At 51.9% G+C, this 22958-nt stretch overlaps 1 protein-coding gene across 2 annotated transcripts; it reads left to right on the plus strand.

Annotated features, from left to right (window-relative positions):
* Positions 1-460: 460 nt before the first annotated feature.
* DNAI2 (dynein axonemal intermediate chain 2) lies at positions 461-22444 on the plus strand. 2 transcript variants are annotated; one of them, XM_032797254.2, is made up of 14 exons: positions 461-517; positions 1708-1898; positions 3371-3532; positions 3689-3810; positions 4701-4843; positions 6748-6861; positions 9176-9315; positions 9643-9765; positions 13899-14122; positions 14594-14729; positions 15352-15498; positions 16672-16896; positions 18410-18454; positions 19345-22444. In XM_032797254.2, exons 2-14 carry the CDS (start codon positions 1716-1718, stop codon positions 19351-19353), a joined length of 1773 nt encoding a protein of 590 aa, XP_032653145.1. In that variant the 5' UTR covers positions 461-517; positions 1708-1715; the 3' UTR covers positions 19354-22444. The 2 variants fall into 2 exon arrangements, with proteins under 2 accessions (XP_032653145.1, XP_032653146.1); XM_032797255.2 differs by lacking the exon at positions 461-517 and adding an exon at positions 985-1092.
* The last annotated feature ends 514 nt before the right edge of the window (positions 22445-22958 follow it).

A 22958-nucleotide genomic window follows, 5' to 3' on the forward strand; every position in this document is an offset into this window, starting at 1 on the left:
GCCCTGCCGTGCTGTGGCTTGTGGGAGCAGCGGGTGGGGCAGCCACCCCCCACGCCTAGGTCGGGCCAGTAACTAGTGTAGGGGCCACGTGGGGCCGGTGGCTGCTGCATCCCAGGGCAGCCCTGAGCCTCTTCAGGGGCTGGTCCCACCACCTCTTCCCAGCCAGCAAAGGCACCGTGCTTGGCCACCGGCCAGCAGCCAAGGCAGGCGCAGGGTGCGAGGACAGGCTGGGTGGGGCCTGCAGGGGCCTAGGCCATGGTGAGGGGTGAGCAGTACGGGGGGGGGGGCATTGGGGGATGGGCCAGGCCCCTCCCCCCGCCAAAGCACGCGCAATGTTGCCCTGCTCCCTCATTTAACACCTGCTCTGCCCTCCCCCCCTCCGCCAAGATGTGCGGGCGGCGTCCGGCCCGTCACGTGACTGCCCCGCTTCCAGGCTCCGCGGGCGTTGCTGGGGCAACGGGGACACGCTGCCCGCGGCTGCAGAGAGCCGGCCCGGAGCGGATCTGCCCCCGCCCGGGTAAGGGAGGGCCCCTTGGGCTCCACCCCCGAGGTAAGGGAGGGAGGGGCCCTGCGGCTCGGGCCCCCCTTGGCCTCAAACCCTCCGCACTGGTGAAGGAGGAGAGGGGCCCTGCGGCTCAGCCGGGCCCCCTTTCTCCTACCCAGCGCGGCTGCTGGAGCCCGCGTGGGGCTGAGCAGAAGCGGGCCAGCAGCCGGACTCCTGGGTCGCTCTGCTGGGAGCCCCGCGTGGGGCTGAGGGGGCAGAGCGGGGCAGCAGCCGGACTCCTGGGTTCGCTCTGCTGGGAGCCCCGGTGGGCTGAGGGGCAGAGCGGGGCCAGCAGCCGACTCCTGGGTTCGCTCTGCTGAGAGCCCGCGTGGGCTGAGGGGGCAGAGCGGGGCCAGCAGCCGGACTCTTGGTTCGCTCTGCTGGGAGCCCGCGTTGTGGGCTGAGGGGGCAGAGCGGGGCCAGCAGCCGGACTCCTGGGTTCGCTCTGCTGGGAGCCCCGCGTGGGGCTGAGGGGGCAGAGCGGGGCCAGCAGCCGGACTCCTGGGTTCGCTCTGCTGGGAGCCCCGCGTGGGGCTGAGGGTGCCAAGGTTTGTACTGCTTTAACTGTATTGGTTTGAAATTGTATCGTTGAGGAGGTCTGACCCCCTAGCATGGACACAGTTCTACCAGCGTAAAGGTGCTTACCTCAGTTTATTCCTGTAAATACTCCTATAATAATGATTAGAGGAATAAGCTGTACTAGCGTAAGGCACTTTTATACTCCTATAACTGCGTCCATGCTGGGGTGTGGTTTTAACAATAAAACTGCCCCCACCCAACTGAAATAGTTAAATGGGAACAAAAACTGTGTAGACCAGAGGTTGCTCTTTAAAGGCCAAGGCCCCCATCTCATGACTGTGCAATCATAGGTCAAAGGAAATGGTGGGAAAACTTGTTGCATGCTAGATCCATGTAAAAAAGTAGGGATACGCTTACAAAAAAGATCGATAGAAATAAGAGAGGCAAGACCCACTGGATCATCCAGTCCAGGATTGTTCCCTAATTTAAACTCTCTCATCATTTCTAAACACAGAATGTAATCCCTTGCAGTAGGGACTATATCTTTCTGTGTCCCCCATGAAGCATCTGCTGTGCAAGACAGCAGTGAAACAGTAAGTGTGAAGCAGTGCAAAGGTGCAACGTTTCCTTCTCCCTCACCTCAGCAGGCACCATGGAGATCGTCTACGTGTATGTGAAGAAGCGCAGCGAGTTTGGCCGACAATGCAACTTCTCTGACCGGCAGGCCGAGACCAACGTGGACATCCAGCCAGACCCGAGCCTAGCCAAAAACTTCGTAGAGAGGGACCCCATTGATGCTGCAATACAGTGTGCCAGTGATATGTCGGAGCATGAGGTACAGTGGGAGCAAACAGAGCTCTCTTTTAATGAATACTTACTTGCAAGGCTCCCTCTGACAGGATAAGAGAGATGTGTCGCTGAGGGAGTTGAAAGTTGGCTATGCTCAACAATGCAAAGTGCCCGTAGTCAGTGATCAACCGGTGATCTTCTGGGACCCTGTTTAGGGATATAGGTATCAAGATCTCCTCTGGAAGAAATACAGTGGCGCTGCTGGTGTAATAATGGTACAGTATTCAGAGAAGTTTGCAATGATATTATCTCAGGGTTCTCACCCATCCCAAAATTCACAAGATGGAGCTAATGTTTTCATTGCTGTCTCCTGCAGGACAGTTAAGAGCTCTGAGTTTGTCTAGTGGTTAAAGCAGGAGACAAGGTTCTATTGGTTCTGATTCACTGTGTGACCTTGGCAGCTCTAAGATGCTAAGATATAAAGTGGATTTGATCGTAGCTACCCCACAGGAAACCAGGTGTGAGGCTCCATGGATGTTTGTAGCATGGCTTGAGATGGAGAACCCCTGCCATAGCAAGGAAGAGACTAGTGTGTTGCAAATCTGGAATTCCATGAAAAAAGGGGGCGGTTGGGGGCTTCTCACTTCTCTGCAGTCAGTGATGGTAAATAAAGAAAACAATTCATGATGATTTCTTAAGAGTTCCCAGAGTCGGACTGATCCTTTGCAAAGCCAATCTGCTCCGCTTGGGTGAGATATGAGACACTACTTTGGGTTTGAACAGTGGAGAAGTAGCCAATAATTCTTCATTCCAATGCTGGCCCTTGTTTGCAATCACGTTGTTGGAAACCCCTCTTCTCCTGTGTGGGGAGTGATAAAAGTAACAACTTTGTTAGTCCCATTTGTTAACACTGCCAGATGAGCTCTGGGCCTCCCTTGTAATTTTCCCAGTATAAACAATAAGGTGGAATGCTACATAATCCCCACTGCATTCCAGTAGATGGAAGTTGAGTGGGAGCACTACGGACATTTGGTGAAGTGATTATCCGTAATTCCATTGTTAGCCACAAAGGGGACTACAAGTTCAACACTTGGTTATGGCCAGAAAAGTGACTGTAATGCTGGCAGCTTCTCCCCATCTGCGTGTGTGTGTGTTCGAGTCAGATCTGCTGATGGCACTGATGAAAATAGGGTTTACTCCCCTTTGCCCTGCAGGAGAGGGGGCAGCCGGAGAGGAGTGTGCAGGGTTCTAGTCTGCCTTGTGCATCAGCAACTGAACAGCCTGTTCTATTCTGACTGCCGGCTCTAGTCTTGGCGATGCCATAAGAGCCAGAGAGAAGAGGGCTGAGTTTTGAGAACCCAGGTGGGGTTTGCAGCACTTACAAAGCCAGGGAAATCTGAGCACTGACTGGATCTGGACTCAGTGAGGGAGTAAATGCTAGACCCCACAGAGCAGCTTTAAAAACCAAGCCCATCAGCTTTGTATCTTGCTTCCCTCTCTCTTTGTGTAACACTTCAGGTCAACACAGAGAGATTTGAGATGGAAAACGAGGGGGTTAACCACTTGGAAGGAGGGTGGCCAAAAGACGTCAACCCGCTGGAGATGGAGCAGACCATTCGCTTCCGGAAGAAAGTGGAGAAAGATGAGAACTATGTCAACACCATCATACAGCTCGGCAGTGTAAGGCCACTGTCCCATGCTTTCCTCCCCCTCTGCCTGTCTGTGTGTGTTACAGCTCCCCTTCCCATCATGCTCTGCTTGCTGCCTGCCCTCTCAAGCCAAAGCTGCCTTTCCCAAATGTCACATCACGGCTTATTTGCATGGCTTGCTTCACAGCTGATGGAACATTGCATCAAACAGAACAATGCGATCAATATCTACGAGGAGTACTTTGACGATGAGGAGACAGCAGACGTAGCAGATGAGCCTCCGTCTGCAAAAACCATCAATGTGTTCAGGTATTGGCAGTCAGGAGGTGCTACGCTGTGTGCTAAGCATTCACTATTCTGTTCCAGTCCATACTGACCATTGGGCCAGCCGAGGCGGCTACCTCAGTTAAGCCGGCGCCGTTAAGCTGCATCTGCTGACAGGAGCAGGTATAACTGAAACAGCCATCACAGCAGATCCTAGCAGCAGTCCATCTCCAGCAGAATTAACTGCAGGACATCCCAGCTATTTGAATGGAAGGCTGTAGGTATAGCCTTTCTCCTGACAGAGACAGACTTTCTCTGCACTCGGACCAACCCTGTCAATTTCATCTTTGGAAAGTAATATATTAATATAGATGCTCCTTTGGGTATTTCCGAATCATTCTTCTGGGACAGGCGATTACTACAAGAGTTCAGTGCCCCGCCTCGCTCAGATTATTTGTTTCGATCACTGAAAGCAGACTGGTTTTCCTTCCCTGTGTTCTGAGCAGTAATTAACATGTCCTTCAAAAAACAGTCAAATAATGTTCATATGGGGAGGATCTAGTGGACTTGGGGTATTATGGGGATCTTCAGTGAGTATCCCAAGTTTTAATATCTTTTGTGCCACAGTGTCAAAGGAATCTTCCTTCTTTTGTTTCTCAAAGATTTTTTTCAGTGTTAGGGCCTGTGTAGTAACTTTTAAAAGTTAGATCCTGGAATGTAATTGAATTTCTATAAATTTCTAACTGGAAAGGTTTATTAGCTCATCTTGGTCTTCCTGTCACAAACCAGTGCAGCATTGTTTCCTGTAATCAATAGTCAAAGGTTTTAACCTGTTTTAATTGAGGCTCCCACCACTTCCCCTGAGCAACTATTGCATAGCCTGGAGCATGACAAAATTGTTAGCAAGTTAATGCCATTGTTTTATTATCAAAAAGGGATCCAAATTTAATCAAAAGGACAGCAACGCATCTCTCCTGGCACCCAGATGGAAGCAAGAAGCTGGCAGTAGCTTATTCCAGCCTGGAGTTCCAGCGAAGCTCCAAAGATATGAGCTATGAGTCATACATATGGGATCTCGGTAAGAAGGGAAAATGCTGGAGTTAGTAATGCTTGCCACTAACATGGTTCTTCATGTCTGTTAAGTGCTCTGAAGGTATTAACTAACTAACCCTCACTGCATCCCCCGGGAGAGTAGAAGGGACATTGCCTCCGGTTTTACACATGAGGGAATGAGAATTGGGGTTGAAGGTATCTGAAACCTCACCAAAATATGGAAAACAACCTGTAAAGACCCACTCTCTGCAGGGCCATATTCACACCTTACGTGTCACTAGGTACAACGTCTTCCATACCCCCACTGCCTACGGCTGACCTTTGTGTTTGTCATAAAAAATGAAACGAAAAGAAAAATAAACACAGCCTCCTTGGGAAGGCACAAGACCCTCCACCACACATGGGGATCCCAGCCTGAGCCGGGGCGCAGCCCACCTGCCCCAGGAATGGTGCAAGGGGGGGACCGTACCTCTCCCCACGGCAAGCAGTCCCCAGGTGTCTTCCGTCCCTCCCGCATCCTGGCACAGAAGCAGTGCTCCGGCTCTGCCCATGTAAATGAATGAGGCATTGGCCACGCCCCTCCCTCTTCCTCTCCCTCTCCCTCACTGGCATGGTGCAGAGGCAGCAGGGTGGCCAAGATTGGGAAGGGGCTGGGACGCTCTCAGCCAGCACCTTCAGCAGCCACTCCGCCCCTCCCCCGCCCCCCAGCCACAGCTCACAGCAGCCACAGGTGGGCTGACTTGGACACTCACCCTGCTCCAACCCCACACGCTGGGCAGCCACCAACCCACACCAGGAGCCCAGCCGCCCTCAGGGGAGCCGAATGTGTTAACTTTTAACCCACTTTTAACTTTTTGGCGCCCCTAGAACGCTAGCACCCTCGGGGCCTAATTGGAAATCCAGCCCTGACTCTCTGGCTTCCCAGCATAGAGCCCTTCTCGCTTCTTCCAATGAGCTCAGTTACATTTTCCAGACACGCTGGATTGTTGAAGTAGCTTAATTGCCTATTCTGTTAAAAAACAAGAAGCAACACAAGCCCTGGGTTGGGAAAATCGCCTTGTTGAGGAACTTCCCGGGTGTATAGAACTTCAGTGCAGTGGGGATTGTGGGTGTGGGGGACTGAGATTGATGAGGATGTTAGAAGCAGGACTCAGTCCACCACTGAAAAATAAAAGGATGGCAAGCAAACCGGGCAGTGGCAGTGGAGTCTGAGGAATGGACACCTCTTCCTTCCTCCCATCCTTTCAGATGTGAATAGACCTTTCACAGCCACAGGGGGCTGCAACCACAATCTGACAGATAAGGAAGCTGGATACCTTCCTTCTCCCAGCTGTCAGTCTAGTGACTTGCATTCCCAGCAGCTTGGAGCTCCTCAGTAATGGTCCCATCTGCATTTTTTCCCCCTTTAGAAGCAAGGTGCTAAATGGGAGAAGAGTCCTGCAGAATGGAGGCAGTAAGCGAGCATTCAATGCAACACTCCTCCTCTTTCTGCCCCAAGATGTGGCATGGCTAATAGTCTGTTTGGGGGGGACATTATGAGGTGCATTTTTATCTGAGGCAGAGAGAGGAATTGTTGGTCTAGTTCAGGCCCAGAACTGGAAGTCAGGACTCCTGGGTTCTCTTCCTGGCTGTTGTGATACCTTGGGCAAGTCATTTCCTCTCTCTGCTTCCGCCTGTACAATGGAGAGAATACTTGTAAAGTGATTTCAGGTGAAGAGTGCTGCATAGGTGCTAGAGATTACTCTGGATTAGTACATTGCAGTAACGGTTTCTACCCTGCCTCTCGCTAGCATTGATGCTGGAAAGACGTGGGTTCTGGAGGTCACTGGCTAGTGTCCATCATTCCTGAGCTGAATTAGTTGGAAATGTTGTTTTCCTTCTGGGCTTCACTCAAACTTTGCTTTTCTCTATTTTGTCCCTTCCCCGTAGAAAATCCAAACAAACCAGACCTGGTTCTCAGGCCATCATCCCCGCTTGTGAGCCTGGAATACAACCCCAAAGACTCTCACATCCTGGTTGGAGGATGCTATAATGGACAGATCGGTAAGGGACATGGATTTTATATAAAGCAACACTACCAGGGGAACTGCTTAATTTTAATTCTGCGCCAGCCTTGCTCCAGTGATAATCTGCATAAAGACTCCTTAGTGTCATTCACTCCAAGGCCTGGAATACTGAATTGGAACACACGATTAGGCAGCAGGTGGTGGCCATGCAGGCTGTGTGGCTAGATAATTCCCCGTGAGGTGATAGTGATCCAGGCGAAGCCCGTTCTGACAGTAGCGGAGGTGAGTCGCCCTGGACGAGGAGGCTCTGTTATTTCCTGGAACACCCACTTTAAAAATGGTGGCCATTGCGTTTGTTTATCCCTCAAACCGTGTCAGGCACTTTCCAGATGGGAAACAGACATGGATGTAGCTGGTGGAATATTCTGAATTACTAAGTAACTTCAGTGCTAGTGAAATCAGCAGTCCCTGGGAACTGGAGGCTCAGGCTTGTCCATACAACTGGTGCAGTCCAAACAGTGTCAGTAAGAGCTTCCTGTGCCTTCTGCACGCACTACGTGGCACCAGTGTGACTGAGTCCCATTATGTAGAATGGGCCAGTGGGTCTCTGTGACCATCCAATCTGCCTGTGTGCTCTCTGCCTCTCGCCTGCTGGAGTCAGTGCAGTGGGGACGGGAGGGGTGTGTGAGAGAGATGTGGACATTAGAAGCAGGACTGAGTCCACCAACACCCATAAACATTTTATTTATTGTCAACAGTAGCCCAGCTGTATCCCATTGACGTCAGTGGGGGAACCTCCCTCTCCCCAGCCCTGGGATGACTCTGCTCTGTAGTGTTCAAATAGCTACCGTCGCCAGCACAAATGTTCTCTCTGGCGATGCCCTGGCATGTCTTTGCTAACCAGAGCGTCCTTCCCGGCTGCATGGCTGTAGATACACCATGTCGTCAAGCAGACTAGAGTTGAGGACAGGAGGCTGCTGTTGTTGAGCCTGCGTGCTGTACAGAACACTGTGTCTCGGGTAGCTGCTGGTGGGTAGGCTTACCTGCTATTGCTCGCCTCCCCACTGATGTGCCTCGGGAAGCGAACGGCAGCATGAGAAAAGCTCTGAATAATTGCCTTCATTTCATTTGTAGAATAAGTTTTGTTCCCTTTTTTTAAACATTAAAAGGGGCTTCCCCTTTGCCAGATCCATGTAAGATTCTATTATTTATTCAGCCACGCAAGCCTTTCAATTTAGTCACACTCATTTTTATGTTTTCGCTGCCCTTTGCAGCTGCAATCTGATCTGGCAGGGCATGCATTAGAAGGACATTATCATGCACTCCTTAGGTGATGGAAGAGAGAGTCGATTTCACCTCATCCTTCACAGGGCTCCCCAGGCATGCAGCTGATGGCCCAGCAGAGCACACGCTGTCACATTCAATTGGTTAATTATAACCAAGCAAGAGCAAGCGAGTGCCACTCTGCCACGTCCGCAGAGGATCAACCCAGATACCCAACCGTGGCAAAAGCAGGGCTGGGGAAGTCATTTACACCAAAATGGGAGCTACCTTTATGCTGTGCTAGGGATCCTCCTCAGCAGCATCTGTCTGATACAGAGATATGTGTATATAATACCCATTGTTTATGTAGGACCTCTGCTGATTTGTGCTCCTGCAGAGCCATTAGAGGGTGCGTGAGTTACAGGCTGGGCAGTGGTTTGACGCCAGCCTGCTATGTGACCTTGGGGCCTGGATTTGAAGGGCCAGGCACCCAGACCCCTAGCTGGAGTAGCACCATCACCACTGCATACATCTCTACTGGGGATAGTGGTCATCCCCTGCCTCTCCAAGGGCAGTTGGGACACTTGGACTTTCTACACTGGAGTTTTTGGTTGCTGGCATAGCTGCATCAGTGACTTGCTTACCCCAGCTTCAGGCTGCCCTGGGGAACGCACAGTTTAGCCTTTATTCAGCCCATCCACACTAGGAGTTGCAACAGTTTTGCTAGGTCAGTGTATTACTATATTGGCAGCTAAAAACCCCAGTGTAGGTGATGCCCAAATCAGTGGCTGATTTGATGGCTCTTTTGCGATGAAATGCACAACATAAGTGCCAGGTAGTTGCAAACCCTTCTCCTTATTCCTGGCATCACTGCGGCACTGCTGAAGTGATAGCCAAAGAAAGACAAATTCCCCGTTCGCTTCATCCTGTTAGCAAGCACCGAGAGGGGAAACAACCCATGGGAGCCAGGTGGAGCAGAACCAAAACACTAGGGGGAATGGTTATTTGCCACGTCCTCTCAGGGAGCTGCAACCAGTGGAGCGGGGCAGGGGATATGACACAGCTGATGGTCTCCTCCCCCTTCACAGCTTACTGGGACACCAGGAAAGGAGGACAGCCTGTGGAGCTTTCCACCATAGAATTCAGCCACAGGGACCCTGTGTATGGAATGATCTGGCTTCAATCCAAAACCGGCACAGACTGTTTCTCCGCCTCTACCGATGGGCAGGTAAAGACCAAGAGAAAAGGCAGTCTGTGGTCTCTGCACGGCCAGCACCTGGCATCACCAACGGCCACATCTGACTTGGTAGCACTGACCGTTTCTGCTCAGAGGAGAGTTAGTTTGCCCCAGGACACTCTACTGCCCCCCTCCCACAGAGAGGAAGCGTGGATGTACGTGTGTCCTGCCATTGCAGGTCCAGTCATTCATGAGTTTGATTCAAGACCAGCTGCTACCTGATGCTGGGTAGTAAAAGTGCCAGCATCTGTATACGAGAAAAAAAAACTCGGGATTATGAGACCGAGCCACTCTGATGTCTCCCATCCCCTCTGCCAGGTCCTGTGGTGGGATATTCGTAAGCTGACCGAACCCACTGAGACACTGGTGATGGACATCAGCAGGAAAGGAGTCTTGGAGGATGCTTTAGGAGCCATCGCGCTGGAGTTTGAACCAACCATGGTGAGTGCTGCTTGCTGTCCTTCCCACCAGAGATCAAGTTGGAGGCAGTGTCCTGTGGTAGCTATTGTTCCAAAGACCCCAGGTGTCCCAGGGTGCTGAGCGGAGCTTAGCAGGCTCATGCAGTACTCCTAGGCCAGAAGCATGATGGCCAGGATGCAACACTTCAGGGCAGAAGTACCCAGTGGTGGAATCCTTAGGCACCAGTTTGGGTTATGGCCAAGGGGATGGGGAGGAGGGAACGTACATGTCTATTGTATTAATTTAGGTGGAATAAATGGGCCAAAATTACTGTGTGACGTTAACCAGTGTTAAAAGGGGTCTGGGGTTTGGTATACAGAGGCATTTGCTTACTTAGTACTCTGGTAAACGCAGGGTTAGGAATCCTTTTAACCTTTTATTAAAGAGGCAGAAAAGAAGGGCAACAGCGAAAGCCTTTGAAAGGTAAAGTGTTAAGTGAGGCTTTCATTTTAAAACAGGCCTTGTTCCCTTTCCCGTAGCTGTTCTTTTGGGGGAAAAGAGAATACGTGAGTGGAGGTGGGCTGGAGCTGGCATTGTCGCAGTTGTTGTTAAAGTTCAGTCCCGTTTTCTTTATTAGACAAAACATGACAGACACCCGGAAAAGGGGGCGAGAAAAGAACAGCAGAGATAGAAAATGCAGCTTCTGTCTCTGATGTTGAGTCTCGCTGCTGGACAAACACAGGCGCAGAACATGGTCTTATCAGCCACTCCAAGTTCTGGCAAACTTTTACCAGCAGGGCTCTGTTTAGGGCATTTTGTTTAGCTGTTTTTTTGGTCAGAGGCTGTCAGTAGTGTTGTAAAATGTACAATCTTGGGATGGCTAAGCCAGACTCTTCTTACACAGAAGGAAAGAGAGAGCTCGGAAAGAGAAGAAATGAGGCAGGGAAGGAAAAGGACACATGGAGGTGTGGGAAGAGAGAGATACATGCACACACCCCAGATGGTGTTTGGGGTTCAGCCAGGGGGAGGTGGCAGCATCAGCTGGGTCTCTCTCTCTGCCCTGCTCTGGCCAGGACATTTCTCAGGATCAGAATTAAGGTAGTCCCAAGAGGCGGTGGGGATGGTAGCCGTGATGGTGAAGCTCACTCTAGCAGGCAGTTTTTCTACCAAAGTCTTTCTTCAAGGACCCCAAAAGGCTGTGATGGGCAGAATAGCCCATCCTCCATTATTTTGTCCACCAATTAGGCCTAGTTTCCGACGCATCGGTTGTGGTTCACTGATTTCTGGTTCCACGCTTTTCTCATTTACTCAGCATGATCTTAAAACAGTCCTTGAGCTATATCAGGAGGCCTTTGTGTTTAGACTAATTCAATCTGTCTGTCTGCCTCTGCACCTTTCCCCCATCAACACTTGTTATTACAGGTTATTGGGACATCTTACGAACTTTCACGCACTTTCGACAGCTGAGCTCACATGTAGGGTATAACCTCTCTGCAGGGACTGAAGAGTGTGAGTACCAATTTCAGGGCAGACTATTAGGAACCAGGGCACAAACCCCTTATTGTTCACCAACCAATGACCAAGTGCAAACTCCTCAGGCACTATAACGGCTGTAACATGGAGTCACAGACAGTCCTCTTGGATACGCCGATCTGTCTCACCACCCAAGTCAGCCAGTCTTTGTGATAGATGGTCCCTTACACCAAGAATCACAGCAGTAGTCAGGTTACTCCCAGCCCCAAAGGACCAGTCCCTTACCCCAGCTCAGGTGCATCTTAGATCTCACACCAAAGACAAGGATTGTAGCCAATCCTATAATAAACTATCTAAAGATTTTTTAACTCAGAAAAGGAAACTAATGGGTTATTTACAAGGTGAAAGCAGGTAAACATAAAAACACAAATGAATTACAATCTTAAGTTTCAAAAGATAATAGAAGCTTCTATAATAAGCAAGCTCTATGTGTTGTTTAGGGCTAACTCAGTCTACATGGCTGGCGATCTCTTGCTTATGCCTAGAAAAACTTGCCTCCCCAGAGTCCCAAGCAGCACAGAGATAATCAGTTCCTCTTCATTAGGGGTTTTATTCTCGTCTTCACCTGCTCTTGTGGTTGCAAAGCTCAGCTGATGGGTGGAGTCCCAGTCATGGCTCATCTTCCTGGGGAGGAGGCAGAATAACAGCAAAAGTCTTTCTTTTGTCTTCTTCCTGACAGTATGTAGACAAATTCCAGCTGCAGCATCCCACAATAGTCCATCTAATATTGTTGGACTTTTCCTGTTGGGAAGGGCATGACACCTTCTGTTGAAGATCAACTTGTCACACTAATTAATGCATTCGAAGAAGTGAGCTGTAGCCCACGAAGCTTATGCTCAAATAAATTTGTTAGTCTCTAAGGTGCCACAAGTACTCCTGTTCTTTTTGCGGATACAGACTAACACGACTGCCACTCTGAAACTAATTAATATGTGTCCCCTGTCTGGTGATTGACACAGTCACAAGAGGTTCACAATACAACCGCTCAAATATTACTTTTCTATATGGGATGCAGATGCTGTAAGTGAGCTTAATGCTGGCTGCAAGTCACAAGCGCATTCAATGAAGTCTAAACACTAAATGCATTTGTAAAACTCTCATTCCTATTATAACAATACTAACCCTGTTGAGCCAGTGTCAGTGTTTAACTGAGACAGGGGGACCTTGGCATGAGCTCGCAGCTGGCCTGCCAGCATCGCATAGGGTACATTTGTAGGCCCAGTTAGTATGACATCTCATACGGTCCTGGCGTTCTCTAGGGTACAGCAGGCAAACCAGGTTCTCTACACACTGGTTTGTATTTCTCAAACATGTTGATTTCCTGAGCTTCCACACCCTTCACATGCTTCATTACCATGCACCACATCTGTCTGCATTCAGAGTAACTCCACTGACTTCCATGGGGTTACTCTGGATTTACATCTGCAGTGCTGAGAGCCAGATGTGGGCCCACATGGGTTGTGTACAAATCTGCTTGAATTTCAGAGTGAGGCTGGCCAGTGCCATAAAGCATCTTGAATGCTGCAGGTGGTAATCTCTGCGCACAGCATGGAGTTCCTTCATGGAACCAGACTTAACAAGCCAGGAATTTATTTATTTTCTCCTGATCTTGGCATGCAACTAAAGTCTCTGTTAGAAGACGGGGGTGATAATGGTGTGAGATTGTTGTTTGTTGCTAAAGTAGAGTTTTTGCAGCATACATAGGGCTCTTCCCTGGGCAGCCTGCTGGGTTCTCCATTAGTAAGGGTAAATTATCCAGTGTTGCGGTTTGGCTTCCCTTTCCCCGCTATCCCTGCAGTTGGATGCTGCCGAGACAGGAATAATCAGATGTAGACTCTAAGGGATCTCTAATCTCCAGAGCCAGCAGGGGCCTAGCCATGATAAGCATCTTTATCTCTGCATGGGCAGCCGAGCAGTGCTGTAATCGCTGAGAATGCAGGGTTGCGGAGAGCTGGTGGGGGGCTGCAGCTGGTAAGTATCCTGCTCTGTGCACAAACATTGGGATGTTTACAAAGCGATGAGGCCAGCAGGGGCTGAGAGTTGGGGAGCTGCTTTGGCGCTGGCTTTGCAGAGCAAACCTCAGCCCCGTGGAAGTGCCTTTGGTTTAAGTGTAGCCCTGAAGACAAAGGAGCCGAGCTGTATATGACAATGTAGGGGTGGGGAGGGCCTGTTGGATGAGACTCCATCTCTCCAACAAGACATCAAGAAATGTAACCTCAGTTTATATACACAGTACATGAAGTGCAGGCAAAAAAATAACTTGTGCACGTCCAGGGAAATGCCAGTATTCTAGGCAGTCATTTGATCGTCAGCAGATTCCATGCTACTTTTGCCAGCTTCGGGAAGCCAGAGTTGGGCTTGTTCCTAAAACAGTGGATCTCGCCAACAGCGCTCTAGTTAATAGTACACCTGCCAGTTTTCAATGCCGGGTTCACTTCTCCTCTTGATGCGCATTGGAAGAAAGTTTGCCTGCTTAACTCCTACGGGCATTAGTTGGATCCAACTACACCCTCGCCCTCCACTCATCTAGAAGAGAACAAACCCCTTGCTGGGACCTGCCCTTCATGTGGGAGATCCTCTCCTGCTGGAAGAGCATCCCCACACCCAGTGACAGTTGCGTTCCACTGTGTTTCTGACCACAGCCGACCAAGTTCATGGTGGGGACGGAACAAGGCGTGGTGATCACCTGTAATCGCAAGGCCAAGACACCTGCTGAAAAGATAGTTGGCACATACAGTGGGCACCATGGCCCCATCTATGCCCTGGCAAGGAACCCTTTCTTCCCCAAGAATTTCCTGACAGTCGGGGACTGGACTGCTCGGATCTGGTCTGAGGACTGCAAGGAATCGTCCATCATGTGGACCAAGTAGGTGATGGGTTTTATTTTGCACTTACTGTTTCTATCCCTGATTTATAGGTCAGAATGGGGTTTCAGGAGTATCTCAGTGACGGAGGAACACAATTCTCAGTTAATTTTAATGGCACTTCAGTGCCTGAATCTCTGGGCTTTGGAAATCCTGCCTGCTGCCCCTGCAAGTGGTGGTGGCAGGAAATTGTTCCTCCCCCGACAATTAGGTTTCTTTAGATTTCCCCCTGCAGAGCTACATAGTGAAGACAGAAGCAGAACAGGAGTGAAGGGACCTGGATTCACTCTGTGTCCAGCTGTATGTCCCAGCCCCCGTATATGTGAGAGGCAGCTGCCTAGCATAATTAGCACAGCAATGCTACGCACTCGGGGAATGTGGTAGTTACTCCAATGTAGCATAGCTCTGTAATGTGGATTCTTCAGCACCAAATGGTGTGAATGAGTTTGGAGAGCTGCTGGATTTGTTGGCAGGTACCACATGGCTTACCTAACAGACGGGTGCTGGAGCACCATCCGGCCAGCTGTCTTCTTCACAACCAAAATGGACGGGACCCTTGATGTCTGGGACTTCCTCTTCAAACAGAACAACCCCTACCTCAGTGTGAAGGTTGGGTCAGAAACACATCTTCTTTTACCTTTGTGTCTCCTCCTCACCCGCTGGGTGGGAGCTGCGGGGATCTGAACCATTGCAGGGATGTGGTAGGTGCTTCACAGACCTCTCCCGAGGCCGGTGAAAGGCTGCACCCAGGCAGTGATTTGAGTTGCTTGTGTGGAGCTCTGCAGCAGGAGCAAGCAAGCAAACGCATCCTGGCCAGCCCGGCCATGCAGAAAATAAAGTGGCCGGTGTAAGCTCTGGTGCACACACGAGCACTCACCAGCGTCTCACTGTTTGGGCTGCCCAAACCTGGAGGAAAGAAATGTTCCCGCCAGGCTTTTCTATGTCTGTGTTTCCAGTGTGCCCATCACCGTAGTATCTGGGTGCCACGTGGCATTCCAGTCTGCAGGAGCCAGGCCTCCCTCCTCCCCCATTTAGGCCATGTCATACGTAAGTGAAAACATCTTTTAAAAATCAGTTGCGATGAGTATTAATGATAGTGCCTGAGGCACTTGTGTCAGTCAGTCCTGACATGCTGAGCCGTGTGGCCAGCTTGCCCTGACACAGGTACCCTGACACTCTGGTGATGGCAGCACCTAAGCAGTAAACTCCCCAACTGGTCCTTCCTCCCCAGGTCTGTGATGAGCCTCTCTTCAGTCTGCGTCTGCAGGACAACGGGCGTTTCATTGGCTGCGGCTCTAAGCTGGGCACAGTGACCCTGCTGGAGGTCTCTTCCGGGCTCTGTACCCTGCAGAGGAACGAGAAGAACCTGGCCACAGCGGTGAGTGTCTCTTATGCTGCAAGTGGCAGCGTGGGCCTGGCTGCAGTAGCTGCCACAGGTGAGCTCAGGGTCTGCTTTGAACCCAGACGCTTCCAATCTCCCTCATAAAATTTGCCAGTAGGAACTGGTGCGATGCAAGCAGCTGGCATGGATGGTCGTTAGCGGTTTGGGAGTATGTGCTCTGAGGCACCCAGGTTGTCTATACACAGAAGCTGCCCTGTTTAACTTCAATTGGATTAAAACCAGATTTAGTTAAACCAGTGCAAAGTCCTGTGTGGATGCACTTATATCTGTTTAAGTCTGGTTCTGTGGGTTTCATTTTGCCCCCAGGTGTGGCTAACCTAGGTAATAGCGTCCACACACAATGTTGCACCAGTTTAACTGAAATGGGTTTCAAATCAAACCTGCCTTTAAACTGGTGCAGTGGTGGGTGTAGTCCAGGCTTCCCACGGGGTCTCTCTGTGTAGTGTCAGGAGGGGTACAGAGGTAGGCAATCCTGGGCGCATCCTTCAAAATAGGGGGCATTCTGGTGGCATTCCAGGTCTCACTAACACCAGGGACGTGGCCCCTTGTGTTCTCCAGCCTTCCGCCTCTGCACTGTGTGGGGCTGGCACTCTCCATTCCCCTGGTGTGTGGAGGAGTTTTAAGACAAATACTCACCCCTTCACTCCTGGTGGTGGGCACCAGGGGAAACACTTGGGTTCCTAAGTAAGTGACCTGATTTTTCCAGCACCCCCAGCCGCTGTGGCAGCTCCTTGTCACGGCCCATGGAGTAGGGTGAGGTGCCGAGCTTTTAAGCCCTGGAGCTCATTGCGAGGCACCCTGATCTACCAGGGATGCACTCGCCCTGTGTAACTGCTTCACAGCAGGGACCTAAGCACCAGAGAGCCCACTTACAGGGACTCCATGCCCCGTGCTAGGTGAAGGAGACCTGTGGCTGATCCCTGGATGGAGGGGGATTGCAGGAATGCCGAGGGCATGGCTAATGTGTGCACAGAGCAGCGAGGCCTGCTGTGGGGCAGGAGGGGAGCAGCTGGCCGCGCTGTAGGGGCTAACCGCATGGGTTCCTAGGGGCTCTGCTTTAGTTCAGGGCCCAGGATTCCTCCCCACAGCCCTACTGCTGGAGGCCCAGGTCCCTGAGCCCTAGCCCTTTCTGCACCCTGTGCCTCTCAGATGTTTGAGCGAGAGACAAAGCGAGAGAAGATCCTGGAGGCCCGGCACCGGGAGATGCGTCTGAAGGAGCGCACCAAGGCCGAAGGCAAGGAGGAGGACGTGAAGGTGGAAACGGAGGAGGAGAAGCCTGAGGAGCTGCTGGCCAGAGTCCAGAAGGAGTTCTTTGAGATCATTGAAGCAGAGATCAGGAGGAAGGAGCGGGCAGACAAGCTGTCGAAAGCCCAGGTAGCACATTGACCAGCTCTGCCAAAGGGATGGAGGGGTGGCTTTCTGACCATGGTGCTGCATCCTGGAACTGGTGTCTAGGAGGCCCGTGGGCGGGGGAATGACACAGCACATCACATGTTGTGAGGAGACCAAACGGAGGTGCAGCTCTGCTCTGCCAGGTCCCTGTGATGAGGGACTTGCTGATTCCAAATCACGTGGACTTGGTTAAAAGTCAGAGGTGATTTTCCTACCCTCCAGTCCTGCCACATGTCTTAGACCTGTGACATTTATATCAGCTGTCCTATCTGAGAAGATGGCATTCACCCAGCAGGGCAGGGAGAGCCCAAGGAACACACTGCTGTTGCAGGCTAATGGTCTGTTTGCCTTTGCTTTCATTTCATTGCAGGGGACCCTTAACCTCTGACAGTCATTTAGCTGAGTGTAGGTCTGTCACGGAGTCCCTGGGCGATGCTCTGGAACTGCTCCCCACTAAGCCAGGCAGGACTTTGGGGAGCCTCCTCTCCCTTGGAGCAGACTTGTTCAGGGCAAGAAGCTCACACGGCTTCACCTCCTGGGTCTCTCCTTGGAGCATTCAGCATCCTCTGCCCCTCCGTGGGCTTCCCACAGCGAGCCCACCCAGGCGGGGTCCTGGGGAAGCCACAGGGTTCTGCACCCCCACTTTGCAGTCAGACGTGACTCTCAGCCAGCAAAACAGAGGTTTATTCGATGACAGGAACAGGGTCTAAAACAGAGCTTGTAGATACAGCGAACCAGACCCCTCGGCCGGGTCCATTCTGGGGGGCAGTGAGCCAGACCCCTAGGTCTGCACTTCACTCCTCGTCCCCAGCAAGCTCCAGACTAACCACCCCCTCCAGCCCCTCCTCTCTGCTCAGCTCCTTTCCCGGGCCAGGAGGTCACCTGATCTCTTTGTCTCCAACACCTTCAGTTGGCACCTTTGCAGAGGAGGGGCCCAGGCCATCAGTGGCTAGGAGACAGAGTGCCCGGCATTTAGGGGCACTGGCCCCTTCCTCTGTAGCAATCACACACCCTTATCCCACCACCTAGATACTTAAGAACTGCCTAGGGGACACTGAGGCACCAACACAGTGTTCAGAGCAAACATTAAGAACAGTCCCAGTTCGTCACAAGGTCTGATGGACATGAGCCTGACACTGCGTTGTTCATACCATTGTCACTGAACTGCAGTTATTCATGAAACCCTCCAGTACTGGCTTCCCCCCCCCCATGAAAGTACAGGCTGTTTGACCGTATCAGCTGCACTCCTATGGAGAAGCTGATTTCTGACTGACTGCACTGTCCTGTTTACCGGCTGCGCTGCCTGTTCTGCCAGGCTGGCACAGATTCCACAAGAACGGGGGGCTGATTTTGATAGCATTTCTAAGTATTCACTGGTCAAAAGTCAAGGCAGCAGAGCTGGCAGGGAGCCTGTTTCAGAGAGAAAGAGGGTCCGTAAGAGCAGGTTTTCCATGCCTGGGGACTTGGAACGCAATGATCTCCTTATTCCTTTCAGGAGAAGGAAGTTACAGATGAAAACAAGGATGAAGACCCCTACAAGGTCAGGATACACCCCAGGGTACCCGCTTTCCCCTACCGTAGACTGATTGCCCATTTCTACCCCCTAGACTGCTGAAAAGCCCCCACACTGCACCCTGTGGCATTTTTCAGTGTCCCTCCTCTGAGCACCTCAATTTGCCAGTCACTTGCCAATCCCCATGTGACATTCACACAGGAGCCAAAATTAGGGGCACCCCTGTCCCAGCCGTACAAAGCTTAATGCTGCAGCACAGCTGGGGAACGTGAGTCCATCTCGCCTGCACCGCGAGAGGGAACCGGGTAACTGGGTCCCCCACGTGGCAGCGCCCAGAGTGTAGCTGGAGCCCTGGGTGCTGTGGGAAAGGAGGGGTTTGTATTCTCAGTGGGAGGAGCCTGTCTTTCTCCTTCCAACCAGCCCCACTCGGGATATGCTGTGGGGCCGGTCCCCTTTCTAAGGACACTAGGCGAGTTTGGCTTGGGAGCTTGCGCCCAACCCTCTATTCTCAGCTGCTGCTTCTTTCTCTATGAAATTCCCCTCTCCCCTTGCATGTAAGCAGCTAACACTACCTCTCCATGCAGCCAGCCTTCTTGGGCGGCCCCCTCTGAGGCAGCCATCCCATCCCTTCGGTCAGCTGCCTTGGGTCCGGCATGGAGAGGAGGCTTCCTGTCAGCCTCCATCCCGTGCAGTACTCAGACCCAGGCGTCCTGCGTGATGACACGCAGCATAGCCAGTGGAGCCAGAAAGAGGAAGGGTGGATTCAGCTCTGCTGTCTTGTGAGCCTGCTCACTGCATCTGTAACAGATCTGGAACCCCCCTCCCTTGGCTGGCAGGGCATTGGGATGCTGTCTATGGAAGGAGACTCTGGGCCCCAGGGGACCCTCCTTGGCCTAACCCCTGTTCTGTCTCCGCAGGAGGAGTGAGCCTGGCATGTGACTCGCACAGTCACACTTAATTTATTCTCGTACCAGTGCAGGTTGTTTCCCCTTTTGATCTTTTCTACAAGACAGACTGGATTAATAAACAGCAGCATTTTTAAGCCATGTCTGGTTGGGTCCGACAGATGTCAGGGTAGCGGGATCTGTATGTTGCAATCTGCTTTGCATCCTGGACCGATGGAGGAGGCAGGCAGCCATTCCCTGGACGCCGCTGTCTGCCTAGAGACCGTGCTGTCTCCCCTACGCAGACCCGCAGGCTGAGTACAGCAGCCGCCACTGGAGATCCGTGCCATGTTCTGTTCCGCCTGCTCTCCTTCTCCTGCCCACAGGAGCATGGGACGTTCCCCTTCCCCTCAATAAGCAGGTGGTTTTATGACGTGACAAAAGGCCAAACACTCCTGGTCAAACACTTGGCTCCTCTCCTTTTCCCAACATGCACCTTGCAGCCACTGTGCCAGCTCGCCAGGCCTAGCGATCGCAGCTGGGGCAGCCTGTCTAGTCTGTCGAGGTTCCCCTGTGACACTCATCCACGCGGGATCTGCTTGGGTCATGGAACTGATTGGCTGGTTCCAAACTCGCGACTCTCCTGCTGACAGCAAAGGGGCCAGGCGCTGGAATACTTCCTGCGGAGGGCTACGAGGATGTAGTGTGTGTGTGTCTGGCTGCAGGCATGCATGTGCCCTGGAGAAGTGGGGACTGAGTGGCTGTGTAGCAACAGCAGGAAGATGATCATGGCAGAAGCAAAACCCCCTTGTACAAATACATGTGCGCTGCTTCGGTAATTTGCAGACATGGCCAGCCGGGGACAGGGAGACTGCTGCACATTCGTGGCTGTAACTTCAGTCTGTTCCGGGCAGGAGCTTTCTCCTGAAGCTGCTGCTCCGCAAGGAGAGCTCAGAGCTGCGGAGCTCCCATGCATTGCCCTGTGGAAAGGCCTTTCCAGTGGCTTGCGGTTGGGAAAGTGAAAGCAGCTCTCTGGGCTGCTCACCCAGCATTTTTGTTCAGAGCCCCTTCTCCATGTGGTCTCTCAGGCAGGTCGGTATAGTCATCCCCTTTGTACAGATGGGGAAACTGAGGCACTGAGTGAGGGCGTGGCTCACCCTGAGCCAGGAATAGAACCCAGGAGTCCTGACTGCATCCGGTAGAGCAGACTCTGTCCCTCAGTAGCCCTGCCCCCTAGCTCCTCCCCCAGAGAGGGGAAATCCCTCCTGCCCCGTGCCTGTCCCATCTGAATGTTGTTACTGTGGCTGTTTATTCTCTGTGTCACCATAGTCCCCAGATGGCCCAGTGGTGGAGCAGAGGCCCAGTGCGCTAGGCACTGTACAAGCACAGAATGGGTATGCGTACCCTGGACGTACCCAGAGGTCCACTGCGGGGACAGCAACTCTCTGGATATTTGCCGAGTTTTACAACAGGCTACATAAAAAGCACTAGTGACATCAGTACAAACTAACATTTCATACAGAGCATGACTTGCTCTATGTACTGTACCCTGCAATGGAAGGACAGTGTTTATGTTCCATTGGATTTATTTTATAATTCTGTGGTAAAAAGGAGAAAGTCAGCGATTTGTCAGTAAGTGGCTGTTACACGTTTGTGTTTCTGTGTCTGATTTTGTAAGCAAGCAGTTTTGAAGTGAGGTGAAACTTGGTGTCCGCAGGACAAATCAGCCTCCTGACGGGGCCGGGAGTCCGGAAAGGTCGAGAGCTGCTGTGCTAGAGAAGGGCAAGCTGGCGGAGGGGCTCCATGCTCCCCGTGCCAGGCTGGGGACGGGATCATTGACAGGAGACAAGCAGGGAGATGGCACGTGGCGAGGCCAGAGGAAAGGAGGCTGCGGAGATCGAGAGGTTGCGAGCCTGGCGAGGGCTCGAGTGCACGGATGGATGGGGAAGGCCGTATCGCTGCAGAAAGAATCTGCACTGTCTAGATGGAGACCGCTCCCCCTCCAGTTTCTCAGACACTAGCCCAATCTCCCCAGTGCGGATTCTCCCTCCCCACTGCTTGCCCTAGCTTGTGGTGAGGGGTCTGGCCCCACAGCTGGGAAAGGAGCCCAGGCTAAGAAGGGGGGGTTCCTCAACCCTCCCCAGCAAAGCTGTGTTCCCCTAGGGAACATGTTCGTTCCCAGCTCTCAGCCGCCTGGGCCTTAGCCAGTGTCGTAGGTGTGCGGTGTAGGGTCGGTGGCAGCCAGGGCTCCTGGGTTCTACATCCAGCTCTGCCTCTCGCTCTCTGTGGCCTTGGACAAGTCATTTCCCCTTCTTGTGCCTCACTTTCTTGCGCTGTAAAGGGGGATGATGCTGAGGTTGTGAGGCCGAATTCCTGCTCCAAGGCCAGGTGCCCTAGAAATTCAGCAGCACTTTGGGGCAACTGATTAGCCACCAGAGTGTGCTGCTGGGATCGCATGCAGTGCAGCCAGCTCTGGGGTGAAACGAGGCGCACAGCAACCCAACCCAGCAGTCTGAGGGCAAGAAGAGAAGAGTCCTTTTCTGATGGAGGTTGCCAGGGAAGTTAGGTTAGTAGCATGTAATGTCCAGAGAGAGATTTGGACAGGATCCTTCCTTTTGGTAGATAGGTCCAGGGATCTTTGATCCCCTCAAGAGGCCAGGCCTCAATTTTCCATCACACTCAGACGCTGGGTTTATTTGCTGCTTGGGAAACCAACCAAGTGATTTTATGGGAAATAAAACTCTCTGCCCAGAAGCCAGGTCGCCTGCTGTCCCGCAATCACCGGGTGATCTAAGCCGGGCAGCCCTGCCTGCCTCCATCTGAGCTTGACTCCAGCTCCGCAAACGGCCACCGTTTACTGCTGAAATAGACACCTTTAACGAACCTGCAAATGAATCCTCAGTTGCCCCCACAGGCCACACTGGTGCCAATCAAATCCCCACAGCGCCTCCTACTGTCCTGTTCAACTGGGGCACTGTGTAGGGTTAGCTGCTGCCTCCCTCTGGGGGAACATGTCTGATTCTGTTTATTTCAAAAGAGCCTGGGTTGATTTCTGAGTCTGAAACCGCCTGTACATCTGGATTCTGGCTGGCCTGTGTTCTTCCAAGCTATTGATTAAATCCTGCTGATGATTTATAGCATCTTTCCATTCTGTTTCTCCACGTCGCACAGACGCTGGCTGGCGGGGCTCAAAGAAGGGGTGTTAAGTGGTGAACGTGATGCCCACAATGCTCATGATTCCATCACATGACAAAAGTCTGTCACGGTGCTGAGCCAGAGAACTGGGAGTGAAACTTCAGAGGAGAGTCCTGCGAGAGAGATTGATGCATGCCCCTCTACCCCCACGTGCTCGCCCCCTACTCTCACTCTCTCAAGGTGTGTCTACACCGTTAGCTTACTCCAGACTTACTCCCTTTTTTAGCCCTAAGTTGTGTCTACGCTGGAAGCAGCTTCATGATTTTTACACCTTTTTTTAGCCCAACCCTCTCTCCACCCCTGACAGTCCCCACACATAAACCCTCCGCAGAGGTCATGACCTAGAATAGTGATTCTCAAACTTTTGTGCTGGTGCCCCCTTTCACATAGAAAGCCTCTCAGTGCAACCCCTTCTTATAAATTAAAACACTTTTATATATTTAACACCATTC

The sequence above is a fragment of the Chelonoidis abingdonii genome, chromosome 13 (genome assembly GCF_003597395.2).
Source record: "Chelonoidis abingdonii isolate Lonesome George chromosome 13, CheloAbing_2.0, whole genome shotgun sequence".
Taxonomy (NCBI): Eukaryota; Metazoa; Chordata; order Testudines; family Testudinidae; genus Chelonoidis; species Chelonoidis abingdonii.

Bases quoted from the DNA above. Each gene is read 5' to 3' on its own strand.
- DNAI2 (XM_032797254.2), top strand. From the start codon at position 1,716: ATGGAGATCGTCTACGTGTATGTGAAGAAGCGCAGCGAGTTTGGCCGA. The intron at 6,862-9,175 runs GTAAGGGACATG...CCCCCTTCACAG, and splicing joins ATGCTATAATGGACAGATCG to CTTACTGGGACACCAGGAAA. The intron at 14,123-14,593 runs GTAGGTGATGGG...ATTTGTTGGCAG, and splicing joins TCGTCCATCATGTGGACCAA to GTACCACATGGCTTACCTAA.